This window comes from Artemia franciscana, chromosome 17 (assembly GCF_032884065.1).
Source record: "Artemia franciscana chromosome 17, ASM3288406v1, whole genome shotgun sequence".
NCBI classification, from domain to species: Eukaryota; Metazoa; Arthropoda; class Branchiopoda; order Anostraca; family Artemiidae; genus Artemia; species Artemia franciscana.
This window is the reverse complement of record NC_088879.1, coordinates 44,172,343-44,198,748: the sequence shown is the minus strand read 5'-3', so window position 1 is coordinate 44,198,748 and position 26,406 is coordinate 44,172,343. Positions and strand designations below refer to the sequence as shown.

At 36.1% G+C, this 26,406-nt stretch overlaps 1 protein-coding gene across 1 annotated transcript; it reads right to left on the bottom strand.

The window, feature by feature from the left end:
• Positions 1 to 1,357: 1,357 nt before the first annotated feature.
• LOC136037592 (craniofacial development protein 2-like) lies at positions 1,358 to 2,512 on the bottom strand. The gene has a single exon (XM_065720313.1). The coding sequence runs from the start codon at positions 2,510 to 2,512 to the stop codon at positions 1,358 to 1,360; it is 1,155 nt and encodes a 384-aa protein (XP_065576385.1).
• Between the last annotated feature and the right edge of the window lie 23,894 nt (positions 2,513 to 26,406).

The window sequence follows — 26,406 nt, the reverse complement described above, 5'->3', positions numbered from 1 at the left end:
GTTTTTTTGGCGTTAATTTGCATGCCAAAAGGTTTTGTGGCTTCGTTGAGATAGTCTGCTTGTCTTTGGAGATCAGCGGCCGTTGTAGAAAGCTGGTCGATGTCGTCAGCATAGGCGAGCTTGTTTACTAGGACTCCACCTATTTTGGCTCCATGTTCGTCTGGTATCAGTGACATTATGGCGTGAAGAAACAGGTTGAACAGGTGGGGCGACAGAATACATCCTTGTAAGACTTCCAAGGATTTGAGAATTCATCAGAGAGTCCATCAGTGGTGAGTATCCGGCTTCTGGATTGGCTGTATATATTCTCAATAATCGTGACGATTTGGTCGGGGATACCGTAATGTCTTAGGATGTGCCACAGACCTTTCCTCCAGATTAAATCGAAGGCTTGCTGAAAGTCAATAAAGAGATGATATAGGTCTCTGTTGAACTCGACAAAGCGTTCCATGAGCTGGCGAACGGTGAAGATTTGGTCAATGGTCGATCGTCCAGGTCGGAAGCCAGCTTGGTATTCACCCAGAACGGAGGCTGTAATTGCTTGGATTCTACGTAGGAGAGTTTTGGTCAGTATTCTAGCTTGATGACTTGTCAAGCTGATCGGGCGGTAGTTCTCACACTCTTCTTGAGCCTTTTTTGTGGATTGGGACCACTGCTGCCTTACACCATAGCTGTGGGACGTGGCCCGTTGACCATGCGGCTGACACAACTTTGTGGTACAATTCGACGACGTCCTCTGAGTCAATGTTAATTAGTTCAGCAGCGATACCGTCCGGTCCTGGGGCCTCCCCTCGTTTCAGGGATCTTATCGCTGCCTCAGTTTCTGATTTTAAGAGTGGTGGTGGAGGTTCTCGATCATTAATGGGGAAGGACTTTGGGATGCTGGGATCGGCAATGATCTGGGGATTTAATTTATCTTCAAAATATTCCTTCTATCGTTCGAGCTTCATTTTTGCGTCGTTGATGGGATTATTTTGTTTGTCTAGGATTGCTGCGGAGGTAGGATCTTTCCTGCTAGACAGTTCACGAACTGTTTTGAAGAGTTTTTGACCGTTTCCGTTCCTGAACTGGGTTTCGCATTCCTTGCATTTCTCGGTAACATGGTTACGCAAGGCCTTTCAGACTTCCCGTTTGATTCTCCTTTTGAGATATTTATAGGTGTCCCGGCTGCATGGGTCAGCTTTGTTGTTGTAGAGACGCTTTTGGTTACATAGTTGGATTACTTCTTCAGTAATCCACGGCTTTTCGTCTTTCGTTTTCCTCCCGAGGACATCATTTCCTGTCTCCAAAACTGCAGAAGTTGCATGCCCAGCCAGTTGATCAATCTCTTCGACGGTAGTGAGGGAAGTGAAGTTCTCTAGGATAGCTCGGAATTTTGACGATAGGTTGGTGGTATAGGCGCCTTTTTTATGGGGTCGCGAAGCAGCTCTGTCCGGAATCTAGGGATTCTTGTCGCCTTGGGGAGTCGTTTCAGTCTTAGCTTGAGTTTGGACATCAGGAGTGAGTGATCTGAATCAAAGTCCGCACCAGGAAGGGATACAGTATCCATTATTGAGAACTTCCAGCGTTTAGATATCAGCACATAGTCTATCATGTTTTCAGTTACTCCGTCGGGGGATCTCCAGGTGACCTTCTGGCGGTGTCTGTGTTTAAAGGCGGTGTTAGTTATATACAGGTCGTTTTCTCTATAGAAACTAATTAGCCTTTCACCTCTTCCGTTCAGTCGGCCGTGGCCATGCGGTCCCATTTCATCTCTCCGATCAGTCTGATCGCTGCCCGTGATAGCGTTGAAGTCGCCCATGACGATGAGCATATCTTTCTTTGGTGTTTGGTCGGTGACACTTTGAAGTTGAAAGTAGAACTGTTCGCATTCTTCATCGCTTCGGGCAGAGTCAGGAGCATATACCTGGATGATGGTAAGGTTTGACACGGATCCCTTTAGTCTAATGGTTGCTATCCCTTCTGATACGGGCGTGAAGGAGATCAGCGCCTTTTTTGTAGTTGGTGAGAGGATGAATCCAACACCCTGTCTGTGAGTGCCATCGGTGCGTCCCGAGAGTAGGGGGGAGGTTCCAGAGATAGTTTCTTCACCGGTTCGGGGGAGGTGTGTCTCAGATAGCCCGACTAAGTCCCACTTGTATCGGTTTAGTTCTCTCAGTAGTAGATCCATTTTTCCTGGTTTGGCTAGAGTCCGGGTGTTGAGTGTTCCTATGCTGAGTACAGTTTTAGTGGAGATGAGTCGTAGGGTATCCTCATCCCGTCCGGGGGTTGTCATAGGCCTATTATGATCGTCGGTTTCCCCGTACGCGGTGGCATGTTCGTCGGTTTCCCCATACGCGGTAGCATGTTCGTCGGTTTCCCCGCACGCGGTAGCATGTTCGTCGGCTTCCCCGTACGCGGTAGTATGTTCAATATTACTTCCATTCGCCATCATCATCATCATCATCAAATTGCTAGGTTCGTCGGTTTCCCCGGACGCGGTAGTAATTCTGCTTTGATTTATAGAGCCCATAATTCATTTGTTAAACGGAGAGGTTTCAAGGCTGGTTAGGAGACGGCGGTAAGCCACTCCTCTCCGTCAACTTGCAGAGGCCGTTGTTCGTCGCTGAATCATCCGGCCTTTCGCAGTTGTCCTCCTGAAGAGGATCCTCCCACGATGATAATCTGCCATACCATAGGATCTTACCCATTATTGGGAGAAGGTTTGAAGCTGACGGGACATGTCCACACGCTGGTGGGTCCAGCTCAGTCTACATCAGAGGGGCCTTCTTCCTCCTCCGCCTGAATTTATGTCCCCCTGGCGAGGGTATCCCAGTTATGTTTTAGGACCCCCAGGGGCTGGGTCCCCCCTTGGTCCGCGCCTCCATCACCACCGGAGGTACCCTGCATATCTGCAAGGCTTTCCCCTATCCGCCACCTGGGGACGTGCTGAGTGGTAAAAAGAAAAGAAAAAGATAAGATTGAGTGTTCTCGGTTGTGTTTGTAGTTTTATATTTTATTTTTTGTTCCCTGCTTTGTCGAAATTAAAACCAGTTTTCTCTTTGCTTAATTACAAAAAATTACGATTGAATTTTAACGAAAAAAAAACAAACATCCTGAAAATGGTAAATAACCCGTAAATAGGCCGGTACATTATAAAAATTAGAACAATTGTCAGGAAAATGAGAATCGCCACCGTTTTTTCTGGCCATGCGTTAATTGGACAACAATTTGTAGGTCTAATGGCACTAAGTAGATCTAGTAACGCCAGGTACGCCAGGTCGACCGGTTACTGGGACCTTGACTGGGACTTTGGCTAGGCACTTCATCAGATTGATCTGATGAATCAGATTGATCTGATACCACAAATATTTCATACAAGTCATTGGGCTCTTTTTCTAGGTTTTTGACAGTGTTCTCAAGTTTTGATCTCATTAAAACAGCTTGCCTGTCTCCCATTTATGCTACACCTCTCCGTGCATGCGTGTCCCTTCACAATGCCGAACTAGAGTCGTACTTGTTGGAGGTTCTCGCTGGGGAACACACGCAGGTTGACTACGGGTTGACTTACATCAAAATTTTCCTCTCGTGCATATCACTCCACAATGCTGAACTAGAGTCCACCCTCTCCTGCTAATTGACGGTGGGTTGGGTTCAACCTGTTGGAGGTTCTCTCAGGTTAATTCACGGTGGGGGAAGGGGGAAGCATTAGACATGTTTAAACTTAAATCTGTCTTTTTTTTATATCTATTTCGAACTTTTCTTTTGGTTTTGCGTTGATTCTTTCACTTCAGCAAGATTCAATTGATTCTTTTCCCCCAAAGTTGACACGGCTTCCATGACAAAGTTCCAAAGGCTGCCATCCCTTCTGAAAGTATTTTCATTTGATCCTTTCACTTCAGCAAGATTCAGTTGATTCTTCTACCCAAAGTTGACATGGTTTCCATGACTTAGTTCCAAAGGTAGCCATCCCTTCTGAAAGCATTTTCATTTGATTCTTTCACCTCAGCAAGATTCAGTTAATTATTTTACCCAAAGTTGACAAGGTTTCCATGTAAACTTTCCAAAGGCTGCCATCCCTTCTGAAAGTATTTTCATTTGATTCTTTCACTTCAGCAAGATTCAGTTGATTCTTCTTCCCGAAATTGAGATGGTTTTCATGACAAAGTTCCAAAGGTTGCCATCCTTTCTGAAAGTATTTCAGTTGATTCTTTCACTTCAGCAAGAATCAGTTGATTGTTTATCCCAAATTCAACATGGTTTCCATGAAAATGTTCAAAGGTTGCCATCCTTTCTGAAAGCATTTTAGTTGATTCTTTCACTTCAGCAAGATTCAATTGATTCTTTTCCCCCAAAGTTGACACGGCTTCCATGACAAAGTTCCAAAGGCTGCCATCCCTTCTGAAAGCATTTTCATTTGATCCTTTCACTTCAGCAAGATTCAGCTGATTCTTTTACCCAAAGTTGACATGGTTTCCATGGCTAAGTTCCAAAGGCTGCCATCCCTTCTGAAAGGATTTTCATTTGGTTCTTTCACTTCAGCAGGATTCAGTTGATTCTTTTACCCAAAATTGACATGGTTTCCATGACAAAGATCCAAAGGTTGCTATCCTTTCTGAAAGTATTTTAGTTGATTCTTTCACTTCAGCAAGAGTCAGTTTATTGTTTATCCCAAAGTTAACATGGTTCAAATGAAAATTTTCCAAAGGTTGCCATCCTTTCTGAAAGCATTTTAGTTCATTCTTTCACTTCAGCAAGATTCAATTGATTCTTTTCCTCCAAAGTTGACATGGTTACAAAATCACATAAGAAAAAAGCTACTTGCTGTGCATGCCTTGGTCTACATGAAGACCAAGCTACATGAAGAATTAGTATTCTGACAATTTTGCATATAGTTTTCAGTTCTTCAGTGTTCATCCTTTTACATTGAAATTTTTTCTTAAAGGAAAAAGAAAAATACTAAAGTTTCGTTTTAGTCAAAAGACCAAACTATGTGGGCTATGTCACAACTAAGCCAGAAATCAACTCATACTTTTGTTTGTAGTTACGATGCTTCGCACCTTCATGCCTCCTAAGGTGCGACTGTACAGAAAATCTTGCTGGACAAATTTCGCAGTTATAGGGTTTTTGCTCTGTGTGAATACGCATGTGATCTAAAAACACAGAAGAAACCATTAAAACACGGACAAAATACAAATAGTGAAAGTAACATGAGATTTTTTTAAAGTGTATTATGAGACTACTAGCAATACTGACCAGGAATTAAACCACTCTTTCCAAGATAGCAATAAATGCGGTTGTAATTAGACATGTTTAAACTTAAATCTGTCTTTTTTATATCTATTTCGAACTTTTCTTTTGGTTTCGCGTTGATTCTTTCACTTTAGCAAGATTCATTTGATTCTTTTCCCACAAAGTTGACACGGCTTTCATGACAAAGTTCCAAAGGCTGCCATCCCTTATGAAAGAATTTTCATTTGATCCTTTCACTTCAGTAAGATTCAGTTGATTCTTTTACCCAAAGTTGACATGGTGTCCATGACTAAGTTCCAAAGGTAGCCATCCCTTCTGAAAGCATTTTCATTTGATCCTTTCACCTCAGCAAATTCAGTTAATTATTTTACCCAAAGTTGACAAGGTTTCCATGACAACGTTCAAAAAGCTGCCATCCCGTCTGAAAGTATTTTCATTTGATTCTTTCAGTTCAGCAAGATTCAGTTGATTCTTCTTCCCGAAATTGACATGGTTTCCATGACAAAGTTCCAAAGGTTGCCATCCTTTCTGAAAGTATTTCAGTTGATTCTTTCACTTCAGCAAGAATCAGTGGATTGTTTATCCCAAAGTCAACATGGTTTCCATGAAAATGTTCCAAAGGTTGCCATCCTTTCTGAAAGCATTTTAGTTGATTTTTTCACTTCAGCAAGATTCAATTGATTCTTTTCCCCCAAAGTTGACAGCTTCCATGACAAAGTTCCAAAGGCTGCCATCCCTTCTGAAAGCATTATCATTTGATCCTTTCACTTCAGAAAGATTCAGTTGATTCTTTTACCCAAAGTTGACATGGTTTCCATGACTAAGTTCCAAAGGCTGCCATCCCTTCTGAAAGCATTTTTATTTGGTTTGTTCACTTCAGCAAGATTCAGTTGATTCTTTTAAACAAAATTGACATGGTTTCCGTGACAAAGCTTCAAAGGTCGCTATCCTTTCTGAAAGTATTTTAGTTGATTCTTGCACTTCAGCAAGAGTCAGTTGATTGTTTATCCCAAAGTTAACATGGTTCCCATGAAAATGTTCCAAAAGTTGCCATCCTTTCTGAAAGCATTTTAGTTCATTCTTTCACTTCAGCAAGATTCAATTGATTCTTTTCCTCCAAAGTTGACATGGTTACAAAATCACATAAGAAAAAAGCTACTTGCTGTTCATGCCTTGGTCTTTTATATGAAGAATTAGAATTCTGACAATTTTGCATATAGTTTTCAGTTCTTCAGTGTTCATCCTTTTACATTGAAATTTTTTCTTAAAGGAAAAGGAAAAATACTAAAGTTTCGTTTTAGTCAAAAGACCAAACTATGTGGGCTATCTCACAATTAAGCCAGAAATCAACTCCAGTAGATAACTCAAAGGCTTGCATAAGATTGTTGTGTCTGTGCAGATCGTAATATGTGCATTAAGGCCCTTATCACACCGTTATGACCTATCCTTGTTGAATAGGATACTTAGTCTAGATTTTTTCATGGACTATATTAATATATTTATAAATTAATCAAGGACTTCGCAAATTTATATTTATTGTGTTTTTCTTTGTCATTGGGACTTCTTCGAGCGTTTTTTTTGTGTTAGTTTTTGATTGTTTAGAGGTTACATGTGCGCAATAACTCCTTGAAGGGGTTACGATCCCCAGGCCCCTAGCATTGAACACGCAGATATGCTCACTGGACAAAATACTTCTTGGGTATTAAGTCACTCTTATTTTCCAGTGCATAGTAGTCAAACTCTGAGTAATGAATAAATAAGAATGGCAGCATCATCAAAGTTTCTTGGATTTATGGATAGATTAGGGACAGTGGAAGAGATCAAAGAGAAACGACTTCGTGAGGAAGCAGAATTGAAGAAAAGAATATCATTGCTGAAGATAGGTTATCAGTTTACACTGATGAAATCCTTTCTGTCAATGCTTCCTCGCAAACACAGTTTTTATTTGTTGTCTTCCACTAGGGAGGCTTCCTAATGGTCCCATTTCTTTTGTGCATCTTGCCGTTATTACTGCTATTATAACATGTATCTTTTTTGTTGTTATTTGATTATAATTGAACATTTTAAAAGTAAAAATTTAGAAAATTCACAACGCTATTGCGATTGCGTCCCTTTTTGCAACCCCTCGGGAGGTTTTTTGAGATTGAGGCTGGTTAGCTGCAGCTATACTAGTAGCAGGAGCATCGTTACTGCCGTCACATTCACTGTTTGCCTTGATGGTATCTTCAAGCATATCACCTTCGGTCTCGCAAATGTTGTGAAGTACACATCCTGCTGTATTCGCTTACGGAATGAAGGCTATTTCAGTATCAACTAAATGAAGCTTTCTAAAGTAAAACTGCTTTACTAGTGGGGTTAACCGTTAGTTCATTTATTCTGTAGTCAAAATTATTTACGGAATTATCTAAATCATTTATAAATATTATAACGAATCCTAGAGATATTCCTAACAAATCTTAGAGATAAACTGTTCAGGTCTCAAATAACTATTTAACGAATAATATTTAAGGAATATTAACGATATTATACTTTAATACGATAATATTATAGATTTTATACGATAATATTTAACGAATAATATTTAACAAATAACGTTAATTAGAATAACGTTTATAATCATAGTAGCCTGTATCTTTACAGTTATGTCGTAAGATTCAGACTCTATTATTCCAGCAATTTAAGCCTAGACCAGGCTCTTCCTCCCAAAATAATTTAAAACAAAGGCAATACAAGTCACTTGATAATAAACTGAAATCACGTTCAGAGTTTTTTCAATCATGCCAGGATAGGTATTTCCCCATTCATCACAATTAGAGAATAGGAAACCTCTAATGTGAGAGTCATAAGTCACGAGTGGTCATTCTAGAAAAGATCAGATAGGGAGAATACGAGATTTTTTGTTTCGTGGTCTTTGTTTTTGGGAAATACAATATTTTAGTGTAAATGCCATGGCAGTATTAATTACAGGGAAATACTGGTTTTAACCTTAGAAATTGAACCACACAAAAGGATAAAAAAAAACACTCGAAAGACGGATGTCAAATGACATAGCTGGCATATCGTATTGCAACACAATGAGTGAACTGGAGTTACAATAAATGAGTGAATCAATGAATAAACAGTTTGTTACCAAGCAGTTTTTGATATCATTACACTAGGGTAATAACAGCAGTCTTTTATGACTGTGATTCATATGATATTTTTGACTATCAAAAAGCTCTTGGAACTATGGATTCGCCAAGAAATTTACTACGTTAATGAGTGCATTCAGCAAAAATTGGGATTTTTCAATTATATTGGAACTATATGGCTCCCTTTCTTGCAACTGGCAACAGGAACTGTTCTTAAAAATTATGTTTTCAGCGAAGGAATAAACGTAAGTTAAATGCCTGTCTCAGAATAACAGATGAGAAATAATCCTTAAAATGAAATATTACCAAAGAATCGAGAACGAAAATCACGGTGAAAAATATCTACCTTGGCCAATAGCTGCAGTGATAAATAATATTTGTCAGTGTTTACCCAGTGGTCACTCTATCAAAGCTCGTTTAGGGAGAATAAAAGAAGAAGAGCCTTTTGAGATATTTTTTCGTGGTCTTTTTTTCTGGGCTATACTATTTTTCACTGCGAATGCGTTTGCTGTATTAATTAAGGAAAATGGTGGGTTCAACCTCAGAAATCCAACCGCGCAAAAAAACATATAAAACGCTAGAAAGGCGTTATATTGTAATGTTGTTATTGCATTATGTTGTAAGTCAACAAAAGGCCTTTTGTTGGCTATTTAGGCCGAAGATCTCAATCAGTTAAATAATAAAAGTAGCTTAGTGGGAAAACTTTTAATTGTGATCAATCAGTGTTTATATTTTTAAGAAAGACCTTTAAGAAACTCTTAAACTGGCAAATTTTCCCAATCAATTTACTAAAGACCAACTCGTTAACAAGCATTATGCGAAAAGCTAAATATCTGCTAATTGATAAAAATAAGCGAAATTAATCATTAGCTAATGTAAAAGATTTAAAAGATTACATGCCATTTAGAATGACACTATTGACCAAATGACACTACCATCAAAATGTAAATCACCAAATTGGTTCATGGATATTGCTTTCTTTTTAAAGAAATTTCAAGAGAAAGAAAAGTACTCATGTCAGAAATGATATATGGCTATTTTTCTATATACCTCATGAATAGGAGCGATATGCGGTTAGAATAATGCACGCACAAAATAAATCCAATGTATAAATAGAGTTAACGTTACAAGATGTTTGACAATACGTATAAGAGAACGTCTTCAGCTCGTAACAACAGAAATGATGGAATAAACTCCATTAATGACAACTATTATCAATATAGTCAGCCCAAAAGTACTCCATTTTTATTAATTTATTAAAAAAAAGTTTATTAATTACAATTCCCTTTGTAAACGATGAACAATTAAAACAACAACTTGGGCAGTAAAAGAGAAACTAAAAGATAAAAAAATATAAAGAATGAGGCAGGATCAGAATCTTCATCATGAATTCCCCCAAGAGTGGAAAACATTTTATTTGAGGACTATCGCACCATTCTACTATTTTAAACCAGAAATGAACTGGGTCAGAGTCTGCGTGCATCTTGAGATCAGAGAAAATGACAAACATTTCCATTCCTTGGGAAGATTTTATTTACCACTTTCCTTTGCCAAATTTGGCAACTGAGTGACTTACAGGACAATGCTCAAGTTCCCATAGTCGGAAGACATTGCTATCTTTGGGTCTATTCTCTCCAGCCTTTTAGTTGACCAGTACTTTGAACTGAAAAGTATTTTCCTTATTTTGTCGCTCAGTTCTGTCAAGTATTTTGCGCATGTTGTCTTGAAAGTAGTTGCAGCTGTTAACAAAATCTTTCCGTTGATATACAGGACCTCTACACGATTCCCACAATATAATTCTTTCATATCTCGGAAAGACTGTCGGTCCCTAAGCTGTTTCAGAAATGCTTCTGTTTTCTCCATCTACAGTGTCTTCAAAAAATGACTTAAAATTGCTTTATTAAGCTCACCAGCCTGATTGTTGAGAATGTGTATTTGTGTCTCCTCTTACTGGAATTTTCTATACAGGTCTGTAACAAACGGTAGCATGTATAATAGGAAATAAATAAATGCTTCCGAGATCGGTGACAGTAACATCTACAGAATAGCTATGGCATTGATTGCTTGTTCTCTTCTTTAAACTTTTCACTCCAAAAGAAAAGTGTCAATCATTCCCATTGCTCGATATAGTGCAGACGTAATGGGAGTTGGAAAAACCACCTAGTTGTGACATGGCACAGAATCCTATGCTTGTCAAGCTCTATGAAATTCTGAATTTTAATGAACTCTCCAGCCCTTTTAGGGAATCTGTTAATGTAATTACAGATATCCTGACAGAATTCTTTAATGTGTTTAGGTAGCTTCTGACTTGCTGTACTAGCACACAAATGGATTGAATGGCATGTGCATCCGAGAACAAATAGGCACGGTAAATTAAGTTAAAGCTTTGCTTGCACACTACCTTTTCTTCCCACCATGACAGATGAAATGTTTGATGCAAAACTGATCAGATTCTGCTTTGGCACTGCAATTTCTTCAAACAGCAGGTTTGTTAACACTGTGTGTAGATCTCCAACTGTGCAATGCTCTACTTCAATCAGCTTCAAGAATGAGTCTGTCACAACTTTTTTCCATCCACTACTGTGATCTTCCTTCACTTCATCGACATGACAAACTACAACCACTAGGTTTTTGGAATTTACTCGTTAGTACTCTCGTCGATTACTAAAGAAAAACAGTTTTTTCTCATGTGGCAGCACAGGTTATCAAACGCATCTTCCTCAATCATTGAATTGATCACGTTTGTGGTTTTTGTGCGACCAAACTGAACTTTGCAATTTTAGAGTCAGGAAAAGCCCTCGACAATGTTTCAGGTAGCTCCTTCATGATGTTGATTGGAAAAGTTATTATGTGCCACAAATCCACTTCAAATTCATTCTGCCCGTCTAATTTTCTGGCTTCTCAAAAGTATGTCTTCATTTGCTTCCAGAACATCGGTATTAATCTGGTCTTATGAAACTGCAAAAAGAATCGAACACACTTTTTTCAAATGTAGATTGCTCAAATGGCACCTTATATAGAAACTACTTCCTGAGAAGTCAATGTTGCACAAAATGCAGCGCAGCTTCCCTATAGGCCTTTTAGTGATGTAATGTTTACCCTTGGGGTAAATATTCCAGTGTTGTCTGATCAATGTTGTCAATGTTGTCTGATCTAATTTCTTACTTCTGGCACCTTTCTTCGCTATTGAAGCTTTTCAACATTGAGGTTCTGCAACCGATTCTTCAGCAACTGAAGGTTTTTGTCTTGGGAATTGCTGCTATTAGCCTATTTGGAAATATGAAAAATTGCTGAGGTGATATTAAAAATAATTTACGGACTTAGGTGGTTTACTGAGAATTTGAGAGTTTGGTGTATTAGAAGAGTGCTAGTGAGTTAACAAAGTGAGGAGAAACAGGTGCTAAGGCACTTAAAAAGGATCTGATATGGATCCTGGACAATTTGTTCTCTCGCCATCCATGAATGTGAATGGACCTAGTGAACTTGAAGCATTAAGCCCTTCTATTCTCATGAACCAACAGAATATCATGCAGCCTATTCTTCAGAACAGTATACCATCAAACCATGTGACATTGCCAGTGAGCATGTATCAGATCAATTTATCACCTATTCCTGTGACATTACCAGTAAGTCAGTTTGCTAATCATAACATGCAAGTCCCAGTTTATTCTTTTCCAGTTTATATGACAAATCAGTCAACCAGTAATCAAGCTGCACCAGCGACAAGCATTCAATATGCAACAGGTATGTCAAACCATGGACAGATGCCTGGAATGGTCCCCAACCTGCAAAATATTAACCAACAGGACAATCAAACAAGAATCATGCTAAAGGTCTTAAAAGTTTCTAATGAGTATACAAGTATACCAACTCGTAACAAATCTGAGGCTCATTCTCAACAGGAAGGTCCACTGAATGAATGTGAAAGTGACCTTAATGAAGTTATAAATCCAGCTGAGGCTGAGGGCCTTATGGACAGTTCAAGCCATACACGAAAACGAAAGCGGTGTAATGCATCACCAGGTATTTCAGATGAGATCAGAGCTAATACTAAAGCACAGGTGGAAATTCCATAACAAGAAATCTTTAACAGTCAAGTTATGCTTCAAGTGAAAAACGTCAAGGAAAAATTTAGCGGTGATTATGAGATTTCCAAGTTTCTGAAGGAAAAGACCAAGATTAAAAAATTAGAATTTGAGGTAAATCATGATAGAACAAAAATGACTATGTTCCTACGAAATGATGAAGATGCCAAGGAATATATGCAGATAGAGAGTCGGAAATTTGGCTGTTAGGACAGCAAGAATGCCAAAAAACATGCACGGGCATCATCAAAGGAACTCCTTGAATCCTGACTGATGAACCAATTAAAGAGAGCATTGATTCACCATTCCCAATTATTGAAGAGTTGCGCCAAAAGAAATATAATCGTGACGATAAAAAGAAAGAAGTTTTTATATAAAATCGAAGGGTGTTGCAATTTTACAAATGCCAACGCTATGGACACTAACAGAAAGACTGTAGAGCAAAAGAATCTACCTGCCTGAGATGCACAGGCAAGCATTTTTCAAAATAATGCTCATTGAAAGACAAAGGAATTAATGATCCAGCAAGGCAGTACTGTTGTGCTGATTGCAAGGGTGGACATTCAACTACATCTTCAGCATGTCCTATTAGAAGGGGAAACAGGGAAATATTAATGGTAGCAGATAAGTATCAGATGGGATATATTTGAGCCAGAGTAGTATACGGAAGTTATAAATAGGTTGTGCAAAATGAAGCTTCTAGAATACTAAAACCAGAGTACAAGATTGTCAATAGAACAATGAGTCACTTAAGAGATGAAATTGTCAGGAATACTGCTAAAACAATTGCAGTAGGACTACTATCATCTCAAGACATGTGAATTTTGGAACTCTCCCACTAGATGAAAAAATCAGGAAGCTTTGCAACTCTGTAAATCCAATGAAAATATGCAAGTTAGACATGAGACATATTGCTGATGTGTGCCAAGTAGAGATGATGATAGGGTCAGCTACACCAACACAACTATGAATATGAGAATGCTTTCTTGGAATGCATGTTCAGTTATAAAAGGAAAAAAGGACTTGCTGCTCATGAGTTGCCTAGAAAATAAAATTGATATATTTAGTATTCAGGAAACATGGTTGAAAGCCCATATAAAATCAGAGTTTCATGGGTAAAATGTGATCAGACAATATAGAATCCATACCAGTAAAGGAGGAGTGTTGATTGGAATAAAAAAAATTCTCATTTTGCTGAAATTGAATTAGAATTGGATGATGAAGTGGGGGAAAGGATGGAAATGATGGTGGTTAAGCTATTTCTACCAGGAGGAAAAGGATTGTACATTATTTATATATATAACCCTTCAGGATATAATGGAATAATGGGCCAAATAACAGAGGAAGTATATAGAGAAATACCAGATTCAGATGATATCATTTTTGGAGATTTTAACGCCCATAGTCATTAATGGTGCAGATGTAATAATACACCTGATGCAATTTGATGCAATTTATTACATAAGATGTAATAAAATGTATAAAAGAAAACTTAAAACTCTAGAAGAGAAAACAGAATAACTACAATCAATTCCGCTCGCTACGTCCTGACGTCCAGTCAAATTACCATATTGTACCACATTTTGTAAAATGTACCAGGAAATTTGTTATTGTACCAGAATGCACCTTTAGAGGTGAAATGTACCAAAATAGTACATTTGTACTGCAGTTGGCAACACTGAGTCTTTCACTGTGACCCAAAACTGTCTTTATTGTTTATTCAGAGTATTTATCTATTATAGCTACAACACTCAAGAAATGAAGTAGGTTAATCCTATTGAATCATGCCTAAGCATGATAAAAATATAATACTTGAGAAACTAATTTGGGTTATATATTTGCACAGTAGGAGGAAGGGGTGAAAAATATATTGGGTCCGCATGCAACGTGTTTTAAGTACATTTCTTATTTATATGATTATTAAGTAAGAATGATACTTCCTTGTTATATGGTACACACTCATGAAGCGAGGTTAGGCTAGTCAAAGTGAAATATACCAAAATATGGTGAAAATAATATACTTACTAGTAATAAAATAATAGAAATACAACAAAGAATTATAGAAGGGCACCCGGTCCACATATTATTAAAAACATAACCTAAACTTAACTAGCCTAACCAAAATAACAGCTAAATATTTAATAAAAATATATCTACAATGTAGTTTGCAACCAATCCGAAGCTACTTGTCTGGTATACAGACCATGAAAACCAGTTATTGTCTTATGATCGCGATATACATTCTCGAGTGTGTACTATATGACAAGGAAGTATCATGAGCACACAGTACTTTACACAGTCCAAATAGTCTACCCCAACCTCCCCAATGTACAAATTTATAGCCCAAATTGTATATTTCCTGTCTATTCTTTCACTACCTATCTCTCTCTATCTGGTTACGCTAAACTGAAAGAAACTAACGAAAGAAATCGGTTCTACAGTATGTCAATGGATGAAGTTTTCTTAAGAAATAAGCCCATATTTGCCAAGCTTAGCTCTAGCTATCTGAATTCTGTTCGTCTGTTCGTAAGTTTTATGTATTTTCTTAAGACCACTGAACATCCGAAAATATGTCATTTTTTGCTAAAATGTTTCAATCTTCAAATCTCCAAAACTGGAGATAGGTTTTTTGGCAGTTATATTGGTTTATAGATAGGTTATAGATAGGTTTCGCCTTGTAAACCCCTTTCAAAGTGGACAGTTAAGATCGAATGCAATGAAAACAAAAATATTCCATATAAATATTCATGCAAAATGATATAGTTCGATAAGCATTCGATTAGTTCGACACTCATATAAACATGTCATTCCCTTGCTTTGAAGAAACTTCTTTACTTAAGACATGACTGTAGTGAAAACTTCTTCACTAAAGCAAGATTTTAGTGAAGAACGAAATATTTTTTTTAAATCCTCAGTTCAGAAATGTGTCGTTTTCAGTCTAAAATTAAAAAAAACTGTTTTGTTTTGCCATCTTATGTTTGAAATTTCTAATAGGTTTCACTTTTTTTGCCCTTTTATGGGATTGTAACCAGGCGCATGGGAATGTGTTGTTTTGACTAGGAACTGTCGAGTTGGCAACCCTGCTCTCTGTCTGTCGCCCAGGCATATCCTGGTCTCTACTACTTTTGGTAGTCATCTATATTTTAAAGTCTGATTACTGGGTAAGGGAGCACAAAATTTGTTCTCCAATTGGCTTAAAACACAAAAGAATATGTAAACTACTAATAGAATGTCAATGCAAGGGCTATCTGATTAACATAGGCAGGTTAGTTTTTGGCTGTTAGATCCCAGACGACCTAATACCACTTTCTTTACGCTTCCCAACATCGTAAAGTACTTAAAATGGTATTTATGCAGCAATTTAATGTCAAATAAAACCACTAAACGCAAGATGGTGCCAGTTATTTATTATCAGCTCTAGTGAAAATTTCCAGTCTTATAAACTTACCATACTTTTAGGTTTTTGCTATAGGCAATATGGTATAAAATACAATATACATTGAACCTCAGAGCATTCCTGGACGCAGGTGTGGTTCGAAGCACCCAAGTCAGAAGGGACGAGCTTATCTCAATTTAACACCTCCTAGATCATATCTGACTCGTAACAATTTATAATATACAATAATTTTTCGTTTATACTTATCTACAGGGACAAACAAGAAGCGAAATCAGAATACATCTTGCGTAATTGTGTAACAAAATACAGCTAAATTTGTATTCGCCGTATCTTCAAAGTGGACCAGTGCTGAACAATCTTGTTTAAGTCACTGGCATCGTGAGGTCTTTCTCATTCACTGACAACATGAGGGAATCTAGTCTAGCATGAACCATGACAGTTTTCAGCAAATCATTAACAAACTTGAGCTTGCTAAATGTTCTTTTGGCAGCAGCAACTAGAACATGTGTTGTCGCAGCCAATTTGCAAAGACGATTAGATTCCTTAAACTGATGTTGCCAGCGATTTCCTTCACCTACAATATCTCTGAAGCAAGTGGGGCCGTGCAAAAACTTAAACAGAACTTCAAGCTCTACTTAAAGAAAAGTAGAGTCTGAAGTCCTTTCTTGGTTTTGGAAGAAACATTGTTCCTGGCTAGCTGTCTGCAACCAAAAACCTTTTCTTAAAGGTGGATGAAGTAAGGACCAAAATGGCTTAAATGTGATAAAGTAAGCTCTGAGATAATCTACCATCATTGTGATCAATGTATCAAGCCGTATTCTGAAACGTTTTCTATAGAAATGAGGCATTGAGATCTTAATTTGACTAAGAGGTTGACTGTCAAAACGAAATCATTTAAACCTCCAACTATGATATCTGATCCCTCAATCGACTTCCATCCATCAGGGAAACACTGCTGCATTGTCAATTAAATTATTGATTTCATTCTTAGATATTCTTTCGAAAAGTTTCTTCATAGCTTCAAGCATCTCAATTGCATCGATGATGTTGATCTCCTCTTCTTCATGTTTTCTGTGGCTATCCTGTTCTTATACACAATACTCTTCATAAACATGAGGCAGGTGATAAAGTCTAAAATCATATGCGAGTTTAAACGGGTTTTTAAGGCGAACTGCTAAGCTTAAAGCCTAGTCATATAAAACTTGGTTTAATTTAAACGACTCAGTTTAAATTGGAAATTATAAAAAAAACAATTAACTAAGTAAATAGAGTGACTTTTTCTATATAGATACAAATTTGGTTTCCGGTATCTACAATTGAAGCTAAACATTGCTAAAATCAACCATTTCTCTACTGAAAAGTTTGAAAATTCCGAAGTCTTTTCTGGGGAGGGAAAATACAACGCAAAATGTCTCTGACTAAATTGAGAACCTGGGAACTGAATTTAGCTAAAGAATAAAAAAATGATTTATGTTCGTTTAATATCCACGCTTTTTAAAATTTATTTAGTCATCAGTATCAGTATTTTTTGTATTCACTCTTTGTGTTATTATTTGTTTTAGATTTAATTCGTTTTGGGTTTCATTTATTCTACATATGGTAGTTTTTTTGGTCCTTCTAAATTTGAATCATTACAAGACCACCCAGGACACTCAATTAAGAGCATCCCGAACGATCCAATGAACCACCCGACCGAGACCCATATCTAACTACGAACTTTTTACCCACTGCAACTCTAATGTTTCTCATTTGCAGTCTTAATTTTGGGTCCTTCTGCTTTCCTCTAAAAGACTTCTTTGCAGGTACCTTTACTTTTAAATTAATTCATGCTTGCCTTTTATTGTCAAAATTTTATTAATGATCAACACGATGGACTTTTTTTTACAGATGTGTCAATAGCATCATGTGTATAAGGGTTGTTTTTGCATAGACATTTTTTCCAAGCCATTGTTACGAATGTTCTAAGGACCATAGGGCAGTACTAAAAAAACTTAATGAATTTATTTAAATATATCTTCAATTGGACCAATACTATAGTTATTTACTTTAATGTATCTTCTCAAACCTGTAATCAAATAAAAAAAGAAAACGTCTTGGTAATGAAAACGAACTGTACTTAAGGATCAGCCTAGGATAATAGAACCCAAAATTGGTAGAAAAGTTAAGCATCAAAAGAATCTATTTTTACAATATTTTTATAGCATATTAAAATTTTTCAGGTATAAACTCACGGATCAGAAGCTACAGGCCAGAGAATATTTACCTCCAGGGACCTATCCAGCAATTTCAATATGTGTATACTAGTTGTTTTTTTTTCAGGGGGGGGAGGAGGGTTGAAAAATTTGGTTAACGGGGTGCATATCTTTCGAGAGGGGTGGGGTGAAAAACTTTAACAACAGAAAAAATTTTTTGACAAGCATTAGACAGGGGTTCAAACCCTTTAAAACCCATGGATGCAGCCATGTTTGCCAGATTTTGAAAAAGTTAGAAAAAACCTGAGATAGTAAGTAATATTGATGGAAATTTCAGCATTGAATTGAGCGCTTCAAACAACCCTATTTTAGAGGGGTCGCACTCTTTTTTGTAAATATTTGGGATGGTGCATTTTAGTGGAATATTGTGGATGAGTTTAATTTTTAAACTACCCATAATGGGGGGGGGCATGATATTTCGGTATTGAACGAAATATTCCTATGAATTTTTCATCGCTTTTTAGGGATATTGATAAAAACAAAGTGAAAACAAATCAAAAGCGACAAGCCTTTGATTCGAAGATAATGAATCTTTGGATATATAAAATCCAAATATCTCTTTAGAGGAGGAAATTCATGGAATGAAAAATAATTCGATCTCAAAACTATGGATTCATATTCCCTCCCCCTCCACCGGTCCTCACACATTAAGTATATTAGCTTTACAAAACCTAGCTTGATGCTCAGAGTGTTTGTAATATTGATCTGTCAGGTTAATAAATTGAAGGGGGGGTGGTAGTCAATCTAAACTTGTCCAAATTAAAGATAGGAATGGGGCAACAATTAATGATAAGAAAAGAGTTAAAGAGGGATAGGCAGAAGATATTGAGAATATGTTAAACTAAGATAGAGTTGCAGCAAAAGATGCAGAGGAATATTAAAAAAAAAACTTGTGATGCCTTGGATGTGAAGGAGGATTTGTTTTATGAGGAAGAATTTGCGACAGTACTAAAGGGATTATCTAAATATCAAACAGTTTGTGGTAACAAAAAAACTTTCGATGCCTTGGATGTGAAGTAGGATTTGTTTTGTTTTTTGATGAAGTTGAAGGAGGATTTGTTTTTATCCAAATATCAAACACTTCGTGGTAACGAAAACACTTGTGATTCCTTGAATATGAAGGAGGATTTGTTTTTTGGGAAAGAATTAGCGATAGTACTAAAGTGTTTATCCAAATATCAAATAGTGCGTGCTAATGAACAAACTTGTGATGCCTTGGATGTGAAAGAGGGTTTGTTTTGTGAGGAAGAATTTGCGACAGTACTAAAGGGATTATCCAAATATCAAACAGTTTGTGGTAACAAAAAAACTTTCGATGCCTTGGATGTGAAGTAGGATTTGTTTTGTTTTTTGATGAAGTTGAAGGAGGATTTGTTTTTATCCAAATATCAAACACTTCGTAGTAACGAAAACACTTATGATTCCTTGAATATGAAGGAGGATTTGTTTTTTGGGAAAGAATTAGCGATAGTACTAAAGTGTTTATCCAAATATCAAATAGTGCGTGCTAATGAACAAACTTGTGATGCCTTGGATGTGAAGGAGGGTTTGTTTTGTGAGGAAAAATTAGCAACAGTACTAAAGGATATTCCAAATATCAAACAGTTTGTGGTAACAAAAAACTTTCAATGCCTCGCATGTGAAGTAGGATTTGTTTTTTGAGGAAGTTGTTTTGTTTTTTGATGAAGTTGAAGGAGGATTTGTTTTTATCCAAATATCAAGCAGTTCGTGGTAACGAAAACACTTGTGATACCTTGAATATGAAGGAGGATTTGTTTTTTGAGGAAGAATTAGCGATAGTACTATAGGGCTTATCCAAATATCAAACAGTGCGTGCTAATGAACAAACTTGTGATGGCTTGGATGTGAAGGAGAGTTTTTTTTTGTGAGGAAGAATTAGCGACAGTACTAAACGGTTCATGGTAACGAAAAAACTTGTGATACCTTGTGTGTGAAGGAGGATTTGTTTTGCGAGGAAGAATTAGCAACTGTACTAAAAAGATTATCCAAATATCAAACAGTTCGTGGTAGCAAGAAATCTTATGGTACCTTAAATGTAAAGGAGGATTTGTTTTATACTTCAGATTAAAAAAAATAACCCTTATAACTTCCTTGCAGTCAATAAAAAATTTATAGGGATGAAGGAGGATAAATTATCTGGAACAATAATGCCTGAGTTGTAAAGGGTTATATGTAAAAAAAAATCTATAAAATCAACAGATAAAGCAACTAATGCTAACAATAAAAGAATGAAAAACGTTGCAAACCCTAAAATTGATGCAGATGGAGTTAACTTCTCAACATTAACGACGCTCACTCATAAACAGGCTACATCTGAAATTCGTTTGAGTAAATTAAGTAAACGTTATGATAATCTAGAATCCGTTGTTGTAAATATGTTACAAAAATATCATTATGAAAAATTTCACAAGAAAATGAAAGAGAGGTTAAAACAAATATCTAGTCTATGAAGTTTTTTGAAAAGAGTATTGCAAAAATCCTTACATGGGAATTTTATCTATAAAAATAATTCTCTAATAAATGGAAGAGTATACAATTTATTTATCAGAATTCAAAAGAATTCAGAATAATTATTAATTATTATTTATCAGAATTCAGAATTCAAAGAATTCAAAATTAAAACGTGTTTCGATACAAAACAAAAATTTAAACTGTAAGTAAAGCAAAAAAAAGTGAATGAATGAGAACCTGTTAAACTAATACTTAATAAAAGAAAGGTGACTAAGATTTAAAAATATAAAACTGAAAATAAAGGATATGATATTGATTTATTCTGCAAACAACTACTTCAAAATCATACAGGATTTCTGTTCTTATCTCTTCTTGAAAAATTTAAAATCATTAAAAAACCTGACTTTACTGAATACAAAAATTCATTTATCACCTTTTCAGAAAGTAAAAATAAACAGATGTTTCAAGAAAAAAGAAAATTTACAAATATGAATAAAAAATGTTATTTTTAAAGAACCTGTTACATTATAGCTTAAAAGAAAACAAATTGAACAAACTGAGCAAGTAAAAACAAAGAATAAAGATGCCTATATAATTATATCATATTACCAACTGATTAAAAGTAGTAGCTTACTTCCTTTTTAAATACAAATAGCAGTTGATAAAATTACTGATTCCTCAAAAGGTGAAGGTAGAACATTACTGGGGACTGCATCAAAAAGTCTTGGTTTAAAATTACCCAGTACACACAAAATTGTTGGATCTGGATTAGAAGTGGTTGAAGCTCCCAAAAACCATGATAGACCCACGAAAATTGAAGTAGAAGTGGTTTAAGTACATACATGGTGGAAAACCCAGAAAAATTGTTGAAGCTGAGATTACAATTCAAAGAATGATCGTTTCCAAAGACGGGGAACGTCAAAAAGAATAAAAAAGCACATGTTATCACTGACAAATTTTGATATATTGAATGAACTACGTCATATTCCTTATTTTCGAGGTGTTTTTCTCGAGACAACTTACCCAGTAAAATAAAGAAAAAAGAATATGGTTCAATCAATCATGACTTCAATCAATTGGACTTCTTATTTCAATGATCGTAAGTACTCATTTGTAGAACTTTATGATTCTTTTGGACTCCAACCTGAAAATGAAATTGTTAACTATGTAGTGAGTTCAAATAAATAAATTGCCTATCACTCTACTAAAGTCCAAAATTTTAACGATGTAAAATGTGGTCATTTGTGTGTTGATTATATAAGAAGAAAATTTTAGGGAATAGATGCACAGAATGTTATTTAAAGTTTATTTTCAAATACATATGTAAGAAGAATGAGAAAAGAGATTTTGAATATTATGCAACATTATGTTTTGAATATTTGAATAGTTTTGAATATTATGGAAATATTAATAACATTTTTTTAGCATTTAACTTTATATTTAGTGCTTCAGTTTTATTTGCCTTTGCTCTGTTACCCCTTAATTAGGTAGGTCTTTACGCAGTTCTAATTGAAATACTTGAAAAATATCTAAGAATAACAGAAGGAAAGGCTGAGTATGAAACTGCTAGGTCATTCTTTTTAGAATTGCTTGCTATGCATACATCAGCTGAACTGACTAATGAAGATACAATTAAACGAGAATGGAACTACTGAAAAAATTACAGTTTTTTCCTCGTGAAAAATTAATGAAGCAAGTGAAAATAAATGGTTATAGCCTAACTATTGCGAAAATTCTGTTAAAGTATAACCATAGATATAGAAGCTTCTTACTTTCTGTACTATATTCCCCGAAACTTTAAAAATAAAAACCATCCTTTTCCTAATACTATACACGCAAGATGATAGTCCTGTGGCCTCTAACCGAATAACATGTCATTATCTAAAGCTTCGATTTCAACATCTCTTTAATTCTTTTCAAATGAGTACTTCTGGAACTGGATTCTGTAATAGAGCTCTTTTAAACATGTCAGATACAATTGCATACAGGCTTCTGACGCGTGTTTAAATTTATTCCCAGAATTCTTTCAGCGAGTGCAAGGTTCTTGGGAAAAAAGCCAAGGCTATTGTATACAATCCTTTTGTGTTTTATTTGATATACAGAATCGCTAAAAAAAAATTGGCCAGCTACTGCATTTGAACACGTAGTTTTCCGGTTTTTGGTCAAGCACTTTAACAAGTTACGCTACGGAGACTTTTATAGAGTTATAAAATAATGGGAAGGTAATAAGAAATTATCTATTTACACCTAAGAGTTTTGATAAATATTCTTTACACCTAAGAGTAAAAAATAAAACGTATAATTTTAAATGTTATAAAAAAGAGAAAAATAATAACAATTATTCAGATATTGATATTGAATTATCCACTAAATATTAAATCATGTTAAATTATTTCATTTCATTAGTAATATAGGAAAAATTGGAATAAAATTAAACTCTTATTTTAAAAATGCATCAAATTCTAGTTTCACAAGACCTGTTTTGATCTTCAAACTTATGATGTGAATTATGTGAACCTGTGTTTACATTGTGTAAAAGGATAAAATGAGACCGAATTCGATATCCAATGACCAGTTATTATGTTGAATGTGGGGATTGAAAATATTCAAAATGTGGACTATTTGATGTTGGAATTATGTAAAATGGACTAAAAATGATGTAAATTTAACGGGGTGATCTAGGTGGTTCAGAATTGGTAATCACTAAACAATTTCTTACGCCTAAGAATATTTTACAGAAAAAGTTAAGATACTGAAGAATAATCCAGCCTGCATAGACATCCCTTTTTGATTTTATACCTGCCATATAAAATGTAATTCTTTAATAACTGGACAATCTCCCCCTCGAACTTAAATCCCTTATATTTTCAAATATAAAAAAATGTAATAGTGAAAGGAGAACAAATTTTAACTTACTATCAAGCTGCAAAACTTGATAGTTTTGCTATCAAACTTGAAGCCATTGAATCAGGAGATCACTTCCTGTGCAATGTTGTCAATTGGTCAGCAGGCAAAATAAGTTTTTCTTAAGAAATTAAATCAAACAATGAAGACCTAGAGGAGGAACTTCTTGCTATATTAGAAAGTAAGATCAAAACCAGTATGTGATTGAACAAAATTATTTCAAAAGTAAAACCCCATGCATTGCTACCAAATATAAATTGAAAAGAAATGTGTCCATAAATACATATATAAAAAACTAAATTCACACAAAAAATGTATCAAACTTTCATCCTGAGATCCTCACATAGGACAAGCAATAGATTCTACCTTCTCCCATTTTCTCCCTTGATACTTTCTTTTCTCACCAATCAAAAATCCATTTCCCTCCAATCCAAATAAGTCTTCAAATCCTCTCTACTTAACCCTTCCTTCCAAAATACCTCCTTCCCCCAACTACCCTTTATCTGTCTATAAAATTTTAACGATCCTGGACGATCCAGACTTGCCCACCATATCTGGATTTCTTGGTTCTTCAACCTCTCTTGTATCTCCCTTGTTACTACTATCTCCATACCCATAATCCCCTTTCCTTCATTCCACCATTCCCCTAATCCACACTTATCTAAGATATCCTTAATCTCCGCCGGCCACCCTGCTTTACTTTTCTGTCTCAACGCCTCTAGGTATCCTTTGCTACCTTAAATTTCTGCATACCCAGTATCCTAACCCAATATCTCACCATGGTCACTAGCCTCATAGATCGCAGCGATGCTATATCTAAATTGCCTTAGATTACCAAATTACTAAACGAATGGACCTTTACGATAGCCCCAGACCTCTGCTCCATAATGCATCGCTGGCACTATCTTACTTGTCCAAATCCTCTTATGTACTCTAATATCTCTAACCCGTCTAAGACTACTCCTCGTTATTTCACCGCTAATATACCTCCCTCTTACATTCACTAGATCCAGATGCCCACTGAATTTCCCATTACTAGTAAACTTTAACCCAAGATAAACAAATTCATTTTTCACTGGTATAGTTTCACATTTAAAGAAAAATTCACGTCTTCACTTTCCATGGCTTTATCACCAAATACCATCATCACTGTCTTCGATGTGTTCAGGATTAACTCCTTCTCTTCCAAATAAACGTCCGTAATCTCTAATATTTCTTGCATTTTCTCCTTTGATTCAGCCAGTAATACGATGCCGTCAACAAATAGTAGTAAGCACAGTTGAAGCAAATCTATCGATATCATTGGTGCATTGCTCTTGACGAAAAATTCATAGGCATCATTTAAATAAAGGCTAAACAATTTCAGTGACAGCACACATCCCTGCTTTAGTCCCAATAAAGATGGCACTGGAGTTGAGCACTTTCCCGCCACTCTCACTACTAACTTCACGTACTTATACATTTCGCACAGCAACAATGCAAAATAATGGGGCAGTCCTAAAGATAACAGATTTAACATCAATAGGTGACTATCCACATTATCATATGCTCCTTTTAGGTGTAAAAAAGCTACAAATAACCTTCTCCCTTTTCCTGTCCTATACTTCTCTAACAGGTCCTTTTCATCCAACCACTTCCCTAATCTTGATTCTATAACCTTGGAAAAAATCTCACTCATCACATTTCCTAAACTAATTATTCTATAATTACTATGATCCTGCCTATTACCATTTTTTAAAAATGATATTCCTAATGACAAATTCCACTGATCATGCCATTTCCTTTTTTCAGTCACAAAACTGAAAACTGCTTCTAAAGCTGGTACTAGAACTGTTTTCCCTATTTTCCAAATTTTTGCTGGTATTCCACCCCCCACCGGCGCCTAAAATCCCTTCATTGTTTTTAGGCTTGCCCATACTTCCTCCAACTTGATCGGTTCTAAGAGACTATAATCCTCTTGTCTTAAGGGGAAACCATTCTGCTCCCGTAGCTCCTCTGCTAAACTCCCTATATCGTCTCCATATTGCTCCCTTTTGCTAGTGTCCTGCTCCAGGTATGTTGTCCACGACTCAGCTGGAGGTATGTATTGGTCGTTGGCATTGAATTCTCGCCTTACTTCTCTCCAAAACTGCTTTGGTCTTTTTACAAGTATTCCTCGCTGATCTTCGTGGCCCTAATCTCTTCTACTTCTTTTTTTCTCTTTTTTAATAGCCTCTTGTAGATGTTTCCCTTTGCTCGGTACTCCGATAAGTGTTTATTCATTTCCTTGTCATTCAGGCCTCCTTTCACTTTCCTGAGAAGATGAACAAGTTTTTCTTTCAGCCTCCAACAATCCTCACCAAAGAATTCGTTTGTATTTCTCACCATCTCCTTCTCATTTGATACTCCACTGCATTTCTGATATACTTCCTTTGCTATGAAAACAGTCTTCCTTTTCTCCTTCTGTCTCATTTTTTTTTTTTTTTTTTTTTTTTTTTTTTTTTTTTTTTTTTTTCTTTTTTTTTGTGTTTGTGCTGTAGCATTGGTGATTTCTCTTTTCATGATATATATATATATATTCAACAATTTTTTCATATGGTTTTCCTCCATACAAACTACCCGAATCTGCTGCTTCATTACCTTCCTACCCTTATCTTCCATCTTTGCCTAATTTCTCCAACTGAATCTCTCGCCTTCCGTCTCTTTCATCCATTTCTTCGCCTGTCCTGCCTTTCCTCAACCTAACCTGATGGTCTGATCCTATAACATCCATAACATAAAAATCCAAACAATTTTCCCATAACCTCCTATCAACCGTAATATAATGAATCACACTAGGCTTCCCCCAACCAAAACACGTAAAATCACCCCTTTCATGATCTTTTCCCACCCTTCCATTCAAAATTATCAACCGACCTTTCACTACAAAAATTTATCATCTTTGCTTGTCCTAA

Coding starts and splice junctions, on each gene's coding strand:
- LOC136037592 (XM_065720313.1), bottom strand. CDS start 2,512: ATGGGCTCTATAAATCAAAGCAGAATTACTACCGCGTCCGGGGAAACC.